General features: G+C 38.2%; 1 protein-coding gene across 7 annotated transcripts in view; it reads right to left on the minus strand.

The window, feature by feature from the left end:
- The window catches only part of tox2 (TOX high mobility group box family member 2), a 122737-nt gene that overhangs the window by 7327 nt on the left and 102250 nt on the right, over positions 1-13160 (minus strand). For 2 of the 7 annotated variants that reach the window (XM_015033327.1, XM_015033330.1), the window contains 4 exons: positions 11053-11319; positions 8954-9196; positions 2892-2972; positions 1821-1862 (listed from right to left, as the gene is read on the minus strand). In XM_015033327.1, the coding sequence (XP_014888813.1) occupies positions 1821-1862; positions 2892-2972; positions 8954-9196; positions 11053-11319 (633 nt within the window). The remainder of the gene's footprint in view (positions 1-1820; positions 1863-2891; positions 2973-8953; positions 9197-11052; positions 11320-13160) is intronic. The other 5 variants (XM_015033328.1, XM_015033332.1, XM_015033331.1 and 2 more) reach the window with 5 other exon arrangements.

The following is a 13160-nucleotide window of genomic DNA, read 5'->3' on the forward strand; positions in this document are numbered from 1 at the left end:
TTAAAAAAAAAAAAAAAAAAAAAAAAAAAAAAAATAAAACCCCCGGAAAAAAAAAAAAAAAAAAAAAAAAAAAAAGGTTCACAGATTAAGCAGACTTTATTTTATTAAACATTATTTGCTTTGGATGCTGCTTTACAAATGTGTAACTACAAAGTTTATCCCCCTGACTATTTTGATGCTATCATTATATCTACAATCTGTTATCCTAACTTAGCGACAGCTAAGTTAAGATACAAAAACTACTATATATGTATATTGGTGTGTATGTGTAGCTGATGCAGAAACAAATGCCAAAAAACCTGTGATGTAAACAGAATTTGCTCAGCTTTGTGCCAAACTTCAAATAGATTAATGAATAGAACTGAGGAATCTTGATTTCCTTTATAGAAAGCTGGATTTAATTCTATAAGGATGTTTACCACTGTGTTACATCACAAGTTGTTTAAACAGGAGTGTTGTAAGCCATAAAGTATTTAAACTGTTAATAATTTATCTGAAAAGAGCAGAGGAGAACTGAGAAGAAAAGAGGAGAAATGAGGAGTAGACAGACTTCTTACATCTTTTCCATTAAAGTGTTTAAAGAGAAAATAAAACTGGCAAAAATCTGTTTCAGAAGATCGTAATTTTGCAATCAATAAAAAAATAAAATAGGAGATTGGGCACACAGTCCTGATTGGTGCGTCCCTTCATTCAAAGACATTAAATTGGTCTAATTTTAGTTTATTCATAAGATTCAAAGCAGGTATCAACATGTAAACAGCAGAGGATAACACTGAGTTTCCTTTGTGTTTAGTTCAACTACCTCTGCATTATTCACCTTCTCTCAGTCTTTGTGTTTTGCTCTCCACAGCTGTTACAAATTTCTCGATTAGCTCACCTGAATCCAATACCCTTCTCCTTGCCTCATTATATATAAGCTCACTGGTTTTCATTACTTGTTGCTGGTTCATTCTGTTATGCCGCCCAAGCACCGTGTCCTGCTCTGCCTTTGATCCCCCCTGTAAGTTTTTTGTTATCTCATTATTAAAACTACTTATTCCAGTCACCATCAGTCCCTGCGTTTGGGTCCTTCATTAATCACATTGTGACATTTTTTTACCTTAAATTAAAGCGCTTAGAGTATGTTAACTTGTGTCCAGTCTTGTTATTTTTTCATCTTCTACTTATTCATTAACTCCACCCACCCATCCGCCCACCACTGCAGTCATCTACACCTATAGACATTCACTCAGCAGGTCTTTCCGTCTCCCTTTGTTTCCCAGGGGAAGATGCACATGCACGTATGAAACCCACGGATTCTTTCTCATTAACTGTCAGACTTACTAGAATGATGTGTGGTGGTCTGTTATTTAGTAATGGCTCCCATCCAGCCGGCCAAATCCCTCAAATAATCAATGGAACGATATGAAGGGGCAGATAAAGCAGGGGGACAGGAACATTTGCAGGGGTCAAGTGGAAAATGAAATAAGGAAGAAATGAGCTGAAGGCAGAAGGGGAAGAGTGAGATGATGGATTTGATTTGTTGGAGCTCATTTTTAAGTGGATAGCCAAAGAGGCTGTATTACAGTAGATGGAGCGGAGATGGTTTATGCTAAAAGACAGTTTATCTTTCAAACTTTAGTAGATGCTTTACATTTTATCTTTTAAACTTTTTTTTTATTATTATTTTAATTTTCAGACAAGGGAAGGGCCAATGGTATTTAGAGGTGCAATCAAACTTTTTGTTCTTTTCTTCTTACATAAACTGACAAATGTCACAAAACAAAAGGGCAACAGGTGCACACACAGGATGTAAATCCTTCAAATGATCCTCCAATTACCTCCAATTCCACCCACCCCAATTCACTCTGAAAAGACTCCATCTGTAATTAAAAAAAAAAATAAGAGAGTCATTTTGAAGGATGAGGCTCAGTCCTGCATTCAGATCGGCTCCTCCTGAATGAGAGAGAGCGAAGGTTTGCAGGTTTATTTTTGTCTGTCAGATCTTTTTTTTTCTTTTGACTCTCAAACTACCATCATATGGCATCAATCAAGCCTCTGCATAAGATACCCTGAATGTGTAATCGCACTAGAGACAAGAGATGAGAATAGTCTTTTGAGTAGAAAGTATGGCACAGTGAAGAGGCTGATGAATTAACTATTCATGCCTTAATCAAGGTGCTTGTTTTCTGCACATGAGCGTGAGAGGAAGTGTGGCGTCCCGTTCGGGGGAGGAGGGCTAGAGAGGGCGAGGAGGAGGAGCTTGGCATATGCTAATGTAATTTAGAGTTCAATATGTAGAACAATGTGGGGACAGATATGAAATGAAGTTGGAACAGTGTTACAACTGCTTTTAAGCTTCATACATACTTCATACTCTCTCCTTTTACACAAACATGATCAGTCAAAAAATGGTAATGGTCTGGACTTAAACTGCTTCAAAGAGAGGGCAGTGGATGTGAGCAAACCTCAGCCAACACATTAGCAGCCCACCGGGGAGGTACCAAGCACCAGGAGGACGGCAAATGACAGGTAATGTCCACTCCTGCTCTTACACATGCACGCTGATGAGCAGGCACGCAGACGTGCACTATTACTTTTTATTTCTCCCCAGGTTACAAATTGAGGTGTGTTTCAGGCCTAATTTTCCCTGTTTTCTTCAGAGCACACGCACAGCCTTTCTCTTTTACCTCCACTCATAAATACATTTACATATTGACATGATAACATTGAAACATGCATTGTTATTTATCTCTATAATAATGCATATATATGTCTACGAGAAGACGTACTAAGCCATCTTTGCTGTTAGTTGACCTTTTCTTTAGAATGAGAGAGGAATTCTGTCTAATTTATCATCCCTTATATTGCAGCTGACCCATGTATATCAAACATGTGACCCCCACTGTTACCTTGGAAACCAGACTGGCTCTGTAGGCGGCCAGGGCTTTCAGGTACTCCTTCTTAGCAGCCTCTGTTTTCCTCTTGTAGCTCTGCAGGAACAAACACAACAACAACAATGTTTGATTACGAGCCGATACCAAAGGTTGCAATGACCCTCCGTTCCACGTTGACTGATGCGGATGAGATTCGGGGAGTCACGGCTTAGATGGGAAAAAAATAAAAAATAAAAAAACATTTCACATGCATTTGCTGCACAATTATCAGGTCAAGGAGATTTTTGCCCATCTGCATGATGCTGATGCATTCGAACCATTTGCTTCTTGAAAATCCAATTCAGCTCAAAATGAAATGTCAAGAAAGATTCTGCACAATAACATGAAAACAGAAGTTAAACGAGGAGCGAAAGCCTGTTTGTCGCTCTGCGTGCTTCTTTTCAGTGTTCTTCTCTATTAAGGCTGTTGCTCATCTCTTAATCAGAGCTGATGTCGCAGCAAATCACTCAGATGTGTGAGAGAGAGAGAGAGGGAAAAAAATAAAAGAACTCAAAACAGCTTTAGCAAAAAGGCAATCTTGAACTGTCTGAATGAACCTCAAATGATGCGTTGAGACAGGGAATTCAAGTTAATGTCATCACATGTCACTCACGGCCTGTGTGCAGCTGCCGCTGCCTTTTTCATGCAGCAAAAAGAAAGTGGCAGAAAGTCCACCCTCAAATCAATAGAGAAGACTCAGATCTCAGCATTTTAATATGAAGGAGGGCACTCTTCTTTGCGTGAGTGAATGCAGCGGGTAATTACTGATCCTCTATGAGATACTGTCAGTGGCTACATGGGCAGGGTCATCTCTTCTCAGAGAGGTGGGGTAGAATAACCATTAAGCATTCATGGGTTGCCAAGTGAGCATAGGCTGGCAGCCGCTGACGCACGCACTCAATAAACAAACAAGCAAACAAGCAAGACAGCAAACAAAGCGGGATGAAGCCGGATACAATCTCTTGCTCAAACAGCTGATGTTTATCCTCTCACTCATCCCTATTTACAATATTATCATTATTACCTTGATACACAGCAGCATCCAAAAGTATTCATACCCCTATGTTCACATTTTGTCATGTTACACCAACACCTTCCAGAAAACAGTTCAGTTCAGTTGTAAGGAAATGCAGCGTAAATGACAGGCATTAATCAAAAAGACAGCCAAGAATCGCAAGATAACTCTGGAGGGGTTGCAGAGATCAACAGCTTGGGTAAGAGAATCCGTTGATGGGAAAATTGTAGCCTTGGTCAAGAAGAAGTCATGGTTGAAAGAAAGCTGTAAGAATTCCTTCTTAAAGTTGCCATACGCAAATAAGTCACGTAAAAGCCATAGCAAACCTGTGGACAAAGAAGCTAAGGGGAAATCAAAGATTAACTTTTTTGGCCTACCTGCAAAACAATCATGCAAAGCAACACTGCCAATCAGAATTAATCAAATAATAAAGATGGTGGTGGCAGTATTACCCCTGCCAACTTCTAAGCTGGTAGGGGTAATGGAAAAGAGCCAGAAGATAAGGGAAAACTTTAGAAGAAACCCATTCATGGGCTCCAAAGGACTTGAGCCTAGTGAAGCTTCACTTAGACATGTTGCACTGGTTTTACACAGCATTGAGCCAGGAGGGGAGAGAACTTCATACCACACTTCTGTTTTCTGTAAATGTCTGTAAATCATGTTATCATTTTTCCTTCCACTTCACAGTTATGCACTAATTTGTGCTGTTTTATCAAGCAAAATCCTCATAAGATACATTAAAGTGTGTAGTTGTAGTGCAGCACAATGTGAAAAACACTTCTGCAAGGCAATAAAAGTTTATACATTATGCAGCAAGCATAGGGAAATACTGTCAATTTTCATAGAAAAGTTCCCAAAATCATTTCTTAAGTCACTCTTTGCTTCTTATAGACTCAAAGTCTTTGCTTTTATTAACTCAAACTACTCCCAGCAGCCTTAATTTCAAATTAATTTAACGCAGCTAATGATCTACGCAACGACAGATACTTTCAAGCAAATTACTAAGCCTAAGGATGTCTAATTATTCCAAAGTGAGTGGATTCATTAGTGGTTGAAGCCGTCAAAGGCTGCAGGTCAGTATGAATTAAAAATAACAAAGCTGCAAGGAGGGATAGCATATGCCTCCAACGTAATCCCAGCACAGAGGTGTCCCATCTGAATTAGCCCCCTAATTGTACCTTAATGAATTGTTCTTGTTTGATAACCAGTTAATTACTGGAGACAATAACCCTGCGCCCTGCTGACACCGATGGGAGTGATTACCCTGCGAACGTAAAACCGAATGATCGGTGAGAAACAGAAGTAAGGGTGGGGGTGGGGGCAACCGAGGATAAGATGAAAGACATACTAAGTAGTAATGGATGAGAAATGTTAGAGGTGAAAAGAGGGGAGAGGAAATAAAAACTAACATAATAAAAGTGTACAAAATCTGAGTCTAAACAAGGGGTTTAATATTCCAAACATCCCGCTTAAATTAATTGACAGTTTGTTTTTTTTTTTTTTTCTTTTTTTGATTTTTTTGGTCTCTGACCTTTCAAAAGCACACAAATCCAAAACACAGACTCAATTAAATAAAGCTAAGGTTTCCCCTCACTCCTACGCAAATCCATTATCACTATCCCCCCCTCCCCTTTTCACTGCTGTAAAAACTGAAAATTGATCTTAATCTCAAATAACAAAAACAAGAAAAATTTTCTTTTATGTTTCTGGGGCAACCGTAGCATGTAGGCACCTTGAGGATAAAGGCAGCCCAAATAACTCATTGATCTTACACTTTAAAGCACAGGCCATTGGAACCTGCATAACTAGACAAAATTATAATGAAAAAGAAAAAAAAAATGAACATAAACATGTCTTTGTTCTGCTGTACCTTTGGATAACACAGAGGAAGTAGAAGAAACACAGTGAAGCTCAACAAAAAGGATCACAAGCAAAAAGCAAATGACAACAGTGAAAAAGTGTTGATCTTGTCCAAAGCAAAGGTCTAAAATGTGCTTCCTTCAATGCATTTATGTGAATTTTTGCTGCATGGTATGTTTGAGGAGCGCTATAGATAATTGGAAACAGGAGCTCTGATCTAGTTAAAACAAACCTGTGTTTAGGGGAAGGGTTGTGTTTACATTCTGGTGTTCCTGCAAGGCTCCAGAGGGTCTGACTGAGACATTAAAGAATACACCTCAACAGTGGTGATGTGACCACTGCATGTTGGAAGGAAAACCATAGTGGTGTGTATGTAAACAGATCAGGAAGAGTTAACTCTAAAATTGAAGCTGTATGTTGAAAATGTTTTCAGGAATGAGAAATTGGCATGAACAGCTTTCCTTACAGATGCAATTTACCAGAGTTACAGCAAAGAAGATAATTTTTTACAGTTATGGGCCTTTGAGGAGACATTTTAAAGACTTCATTAAGTGTTATTCATACCCTTTGAATTTTTGGGGGGATTTCTTGGCACCATTAACTTGTACATTATTTGGCATTCATTTGGTAGATGCACACAAACTAATGTTACATTGTAAATTGGAAGGAAAATGCTAGGTCCTTTTCTTTACAATTGAAAACGTTAAAGACGGCAAGGAAGCACTCAAGACCCATGGTAACTCTGGAGGAGCTGCAGAGTTCATCTGCTCAGGTGTGAGAATCTGTCAACATATGATCCTTTTTGTTGATCATATGTTAATTTTGCTCTCCACAAATGTTTACGAAAAAGCCTCAAAGAAAAACCATTGTTCAAAAAGAAGAAAGTCTAAAAAGTTCATTTTGCAGGTTGCAACAAGACAACAACATATGGAACAAGTCTATCTGCTCATGGGAAACCAAACCTGAATCTTTTAGCCTACAAGCAAAAATGTAATACTGCAATACACATTGAGCACGTGATACATGGTAGTGGCAGCCTCATGCACATTGTTTACTTCAGCAGAGATAAGAGCTCTCTGCGTTGATAAAAATCAAATCTGGCTGAGGTGGAGATATTTTGCAGAGCTGTAGTTGCGATGAAATGTGGTTGTTAAACAGTTTTAGCTCATGGGAGCTGACTACATGCTCAACATGCTTCTTACCTTTTTATTTGAAAATAAATGTAAAGTAATAACACATTGAAAGCATAATTTTCCATCCACTTCAGAATTACATGCTGCTTTGTGTTGAGCTGTTTCACGAAGTTGTCAAGATAAATGACAGTGGTAGTCTGCTGTATTAATTAAAGCAATCACGGGGTTATTGCCCAGACAGAGTGCTACATTTCATTCGATAATGAATCATTAACTCAAGTTAATTATGTGTCCTGTGAGGTGACACGTCTGATTAAACACGTGATGCAGAAATAAAGAAATTAGCTGTGGAGAGGTACACTAAATGGGGCAATTTTGCTGGTGTACTACTAGTTTGTTAGTTGTGTTCCTGTTTTCCTGGTTCCACTGTGAAGGACAAGTGCATGTGAAACGTGTAAGAGGGAAACAGAAAATTTAGACGGTGAAAAAATAAAAAATTGCCAGAAGACAAAGGGTTAAAGAAGCACAAACAATAACATTTCTGGAGCAGATGTCCTTGAGGGAAAACCAAGGACGAGGCAATTGCTAATCTTGTATTCCCAGCATGATCAAATCACCAGGCAACAGATATAAATAAAAGGACAGGAAATGAGGAATTCACATTCAAGGGTGTCAGCGGCGAAATGAAGATTCATGGTGAAGAGCCCCGGTGAAGGTGGCAAAAATTAACTACAAATAAAAGGGACAGCCGGCCTCCAAAGTCCGGCGTATAAAGCAGGTTCGGACGGGAAAGAAAAAGACACATGCTGGAGAGGGGCGCTGCAGAGAATGGGCTGCACTTTGTCATGGAGACAGGTGCTTTTATTTGACACCCAATAAGGCTGTGCCCCTGACTGGATATTCTAAAAATATGAGTCTGCGCACGATCATCAGACTGTCTCATTTTCCGTTCATTTCACACTATCATTTGTTACCACAAAACACACAGAAACCTATTCGGCTCTGTTGGTCTGGAATGTTTGAATGAAATTGAAACGGTGCTCCATTGTGGGAATCAATAAACTGCAGTGAATGTTAAGGCGGTTTCATACGCACAGGTCGGGGTGTAATAAAACCAAATTTAGCTGATTACATCTACACCGCTGATGGCTAAAAACAATGTTTCACTTCCTTCAATAAACACATTTAATTTTGTACTGATTGTGAATGTGTAATCCATAAGTAAACATATGAAACAAGAAGTAGAAGCTTTTCAAACGTGACTGTAAATAAATAAATGTGTCACGTCTCGCTGTCATCCAAGCTGTTTTAATGCAAAGCAGATAAAATCTATTTAATCTGTACAAATGCTGCTTGTTTGTACTACTTCAAAACTACATTTTCTTGTGTAAGTTTAGCACACAGCAAACAAATAAGAAGCTCAAAGACATGTTAATAAGGTTGCTTAGGAAGAAGAAAGAAAAGTGTACCGTAAGCTTTGTAGTTCTCTTTGATTCAGCGATAGCGGTGACTGGTTAACAAGCAAAAAATTTATATTTTATGGGAACAAGCTGCAATGTTTATCCAGTTTTATCTGCTAGATAAACCAGTGTTTTTGTTTCACCATATCTAAAAGTTCACTTTGAAGTTTTCACATTTTCAGTTTACAACTTACAACCACAAACTGTTGTGTAGTGAGATTTTATGTAAAAGATAAAATAGGGCATGATTTTGAAGTGGAAGGAAAATGATACAAGTATTAAAATTTATTGCACAGAGAAAAATCTGAAGTGATTAAAAAGTTTTAAAAATGATTGAAAAAAAAAAAAAAAAAAAACACACAAGATTCATTGCCCTCCTGAAATCCTACCAAGACAAGATGCGTGTATGAAGAGTGATGGTGTGTGGTGGAAAACTATCACTGAACCTCATGTGGCCTGAACACACCACAGTATGAAATTCCGTGTGTGTGTGAAACGTGAAAGAAGACATCCAAAACGTTGTACCTTTGAATTGTATTTACTCAACTGAACATGCGTGATTTTGAGTACCTGTTTCTGCTCCTCCCCCAGGCCGTCCCACATGGAGGCGACTATCTTGGAAACATCTCCAAAGGTTGCGTTTGGATTCTGTCCTTTGATGGCTGCCTGGGTGTCTCTGAAGAACAAAGCGTAGGCTGACACCGGCTTGGTCGGCTCATTAGGGTCCTTCTTCTTCTTCTTCTTTTGGGGCTTGGGCTTGGGCTTCATCATCTCTGAAGATGGCCGTTTCTCACCCGTCATCTGGAAGACAATCAGTGCACACACAACACAGAAACGGCTTATTGATACTGAAGTTGGTTTTAGCATTTAGATGTGCAAAAAAAAAAAAAAAAAAAAAAAAAAAAAAAAACTTCACCAAATGAATAATTATAAATGTGATGAATGCCTGTAACACCAGGTCCTGGTGAAGCGTGTAAACTTAATTAACTCTATAATTTGATTGCTCAGTTCAATAACCAACATTTGGATATTGCAGCAATGTTTCACTGACAGAAACACTTTCACAAGTTGACAGAAATTGTCTTTTTTTCTCTCCTAGAGCACTTTGTCAGAAATATCATGTGCTAGTTGAATTTATCAGACCTTTTCAAATCTTTATTTTGCAGTTGCTCAGCAAGTCATAAATTCAGACTTTTCATGCCTGGGCTGAAGGGAATTTTAAATCGTCTGATGTATCTGCTCTGGCTTTGATGTGGTCTCAGAATGAATTGGAGAGAGCAAATGGAATTACTTACTGATAGAAGAGATGGTAATCATTTTTATTCACATGCGCCCTGTGAAGCCCGGCAGAGATGTATAGGCCTAGAAATATATTTTTTAAACCAAAGCATCCCCCTTCACTTATACTGTATCACTACGAACTGCCGGCTAAAAGGAGATGAATCTGAAACATTGATGAGGTGGCAAAGTCAGTTATATACTCATCTGCATTCCTCCTGATGAAAACTGAGCAGTAAAAATGGATTGTGGCTACGATGCATAAACAGGATCAGGCTAAAGATCTGCTTTTGTTAAAAGACGTTTCAACAAAAGCAGAATTTAGAGTCAGACTTTAAACCTGAACGTGACTAAAGAAGCGGCAGAGATCTGAACTGGTAAGACGCGTATGAGCTTCCGACAAAAACATTATTCAAATACCAAAAACAATAGGAAACCTTACTGAGTATTCAGTTCTTCATAGATAAATGTTTATATATTTATATCTAATTAATTTTACCTCTGGAAAAAAAAAGCAATTTATTATTATTTTTATTTTTATATTTGTATTTGTATTATGTTCGAATAAATTTTCTTTACATTTCATTTCATTCACAGATGATCAACACCGTGTGCACTGTTACTCTTTACAGAAAATATTTTCCAGCTGAGCAAAAAGTTAAAACACCCTACCATTTCACAGCTATTCTAAAGATATCAGCTTTGACTCAGTCAGGGACTTTCCATTTGTTATTTCTCAGCCAAGTTCTACATCAGCTTGAATTTTCTGACAGAATGTTTTTAAGTTTTCCTCAAGCACCCTTTGATGCAAAGTAGAATACTGTGATGGTGAGATTGCCGGATCCTGCCGTTCTCAAACCATGACATATCCACCTCTCTGCCTCACAGTTTGTGTGTCTATCTTTTCCTGGCATGCTGTGTTTGGTTTATGTAAAACATTTAACTTGTTCTGGTATCTGAATAAGTAGATTTTATACTAATTTCACCAAAAAAGCATGATTCCAGAAGTCTTGACTTTGGATGTGTTTTCTTTTTTTGTTGTTGTTGTTGTTTCTGGCAAATTTTAAATTGGTTTTGTTTTCCTTAGAGGGGAAACGTTTCCTTGTTGCACACTTCCTATGAAAGTTAAACTTGTGCACTCCCTTTTTGATTTATAAAGAGTGTGTTTTCAACATTCAGAAAACCAACCAAACATGGCAAGAACTGAACTCAGTGCTAAACTACCAAGCAATTACACACATAAGCGTGGTGTAATAATTTTAACTCCAGCTCCAGCAAAAACGATCAAAAACTCAAAAATAATCCTGAATTCCTCCAAAACCATTCATCATGCTTGCCATTAAGCCATATCAGACAAGCCCCTGCCTCTACTAAAGAAGCCACATCAGTACCTTTGAATGAGGATCTGTCTCCTCCTCCTGATTGGAGCTTGAAGGAGAGGGTGTGGCTGATTTACTTCCAGGAGGCGAGGGGGAACCATGAGGCAGTGCGCTCCGGCTGACCTGAGGGTTTAGCTGAGACAGTGCGCTCATGGGGTTGGGCAGTATCGGAGGTGAGCTGTTTATCATGGGGTGGTTACGGGCAGGATCGTAATGAGCGCCGTCAGGGTGCTGGTGATGGTGTTGCTGTTGGTGGTGGTGCAAAGCCATCTCCTGCATCTGGGATGAGAGAAGAACACCAGCTTTACTATCTTCTCTGCTCAGAGCAATAAATGTCGCCAATTAGCCAAATGTGCAAATTGTTTTAGGTGGAGATGACATTTTTGATGTGGTATAGTCTGCATAATGTTTGGAGAAAAAAAAATGCTCACAGGTGTAATGTGGACCTAAACCCTTCAATATGTACTTGCACATTCTAAAATTTTTAAATGTTTCCTTAAGGTTTCCTTATTTTGGGGGGTAAAATGATCTAGCACTGTCCAAGGGTCTGAAATGTTATTTTCTTCGGGGGGCTGAAAGAAACGGAATGCACTAATGAGTCACAAAGTATCACAGTAGCTATCATCCTCTATAAAACAATTAACTAGTTTCAAGAAACACGTAGAACAAATTCTAAGTAAAACAGCATCTCACACACAAACACACCCGTTAACGCTGAAGCTTCCCGCTAGACCGAAAAAAAAACTAACTTATTCTTGATTTCTCACTTGACTTGTTGGTTTCCTGTTTTTATTATTTCGGTTCCTCACACTCAGATTTGCTTTATCTTACAGTTTTTGTGGCATCTACATTTAATCTTCAAATGTTTGCATCAACATATCAAAACAGTCAACCAGGGGTGTAATCTAATTTGATATTAGGTCCAGTTAACACAGGAATGTTGTTAATTTGAGTTGTCTGACACTCAATGAAAGATGTCATAAGTAGTCAGGTAGTGTCAGCTTAGAAAGTCGAGCCAAAAGCCATGAGAAAATCCTTTTCAAATCGTAAAATTATACTGAAACTCACAGCAGGCAGACCAGTGGTGAGGCAGAACCACTGCTGAACTAGCACTTTGTAAAGAAAACACTGAGCATTCTACTAGTGATGGTGGTGCAAAAAAAAAAAAAAAAAAACTTCCTTACACTTAATATCGCAGCAATTTTGCTCATGATTTGCAGCTGAAGCCTACCACCACCATCTTGCTTGGAATGAGCTTCTTTACATTCCTTTAAGTTTAATCCTGATTCCTCCTCTTTTTGAATATAAATGAATAAGTTAATGATTATGTTTTAGAACATGTCAGATGATTTATATTGAAAGAATCACTGTTTTTTTTTTTTTTTTTGTAGAGTTTAAGCAATCAAGAACTGAGCAGTTAGCATCTCCAGCTTGCTGACTGACAAAATTACAGCCAAATCCCATCACTGAAAATATTTCTCAACAGTAAACAGAAATATTTCAGTGCTCCTCTGAGTTTTTGCTTCACCAAACTTGGCTTCACTGGCAATAGTGCTTTCTTGGCAGTAGTTCTGTTTCAACTACTGTAAACACTGGCTCTGTTCTACTGGTTCTATGTTAGTATTAACTTGAATCCAGTCCAGGAAAGAAACATTCTTAGTCGAGGGTGGGCTCATGGAGACTTTAAATGTTATGGGTGCCCGAGTTATTTTTGCTTTAGATTTGTAAAATTTATGACAATAAAACATTCAAACATCAATAATCAATAATCATAAAAAGCACACTTGCAAACATGTCACAATAACAATGCATGCCATTTCCCAATCCCAATGGACTGCCCAGATCAAATATTTGGTAGGGCATATTTTAAGTGCCATGAATGCTAATTTGTCCTGCAAATAATATTCTAACCTGCTGCGTAAACTTCACTTGCCCTCAATCCTCACAGTAGATATAAATACATTGTTTTGTGGCCAAGATATTAAAGCTCAAAAGGACTGCTGGGACATTGTGATGAAGAAAAAATAATAAAAGCTTCAACATTTTTTGTTCTCAGTCATAGTTGTTAATCAAGATCAGGGTCAGAATATGCAGTAGCAATATTAATAACTCTATATATA

This window comes from Poecilia latipinna, unplaced genomic scaffold (genome assembly GCF_001443285.1).
Source record: "Poecilia latipinna isolate Pla-1442-1.1 unplaced genomic scaffold, P_latipinna-1.0 Scaffold264, whole genome shotgun sequence".
Lineage (NCBI taxonomy): Eukaryota > Metazoa > Chordata > Actinopteri > Cyprinodontiformes > Poeciliidae > Poecilia > Poecilia latipinna.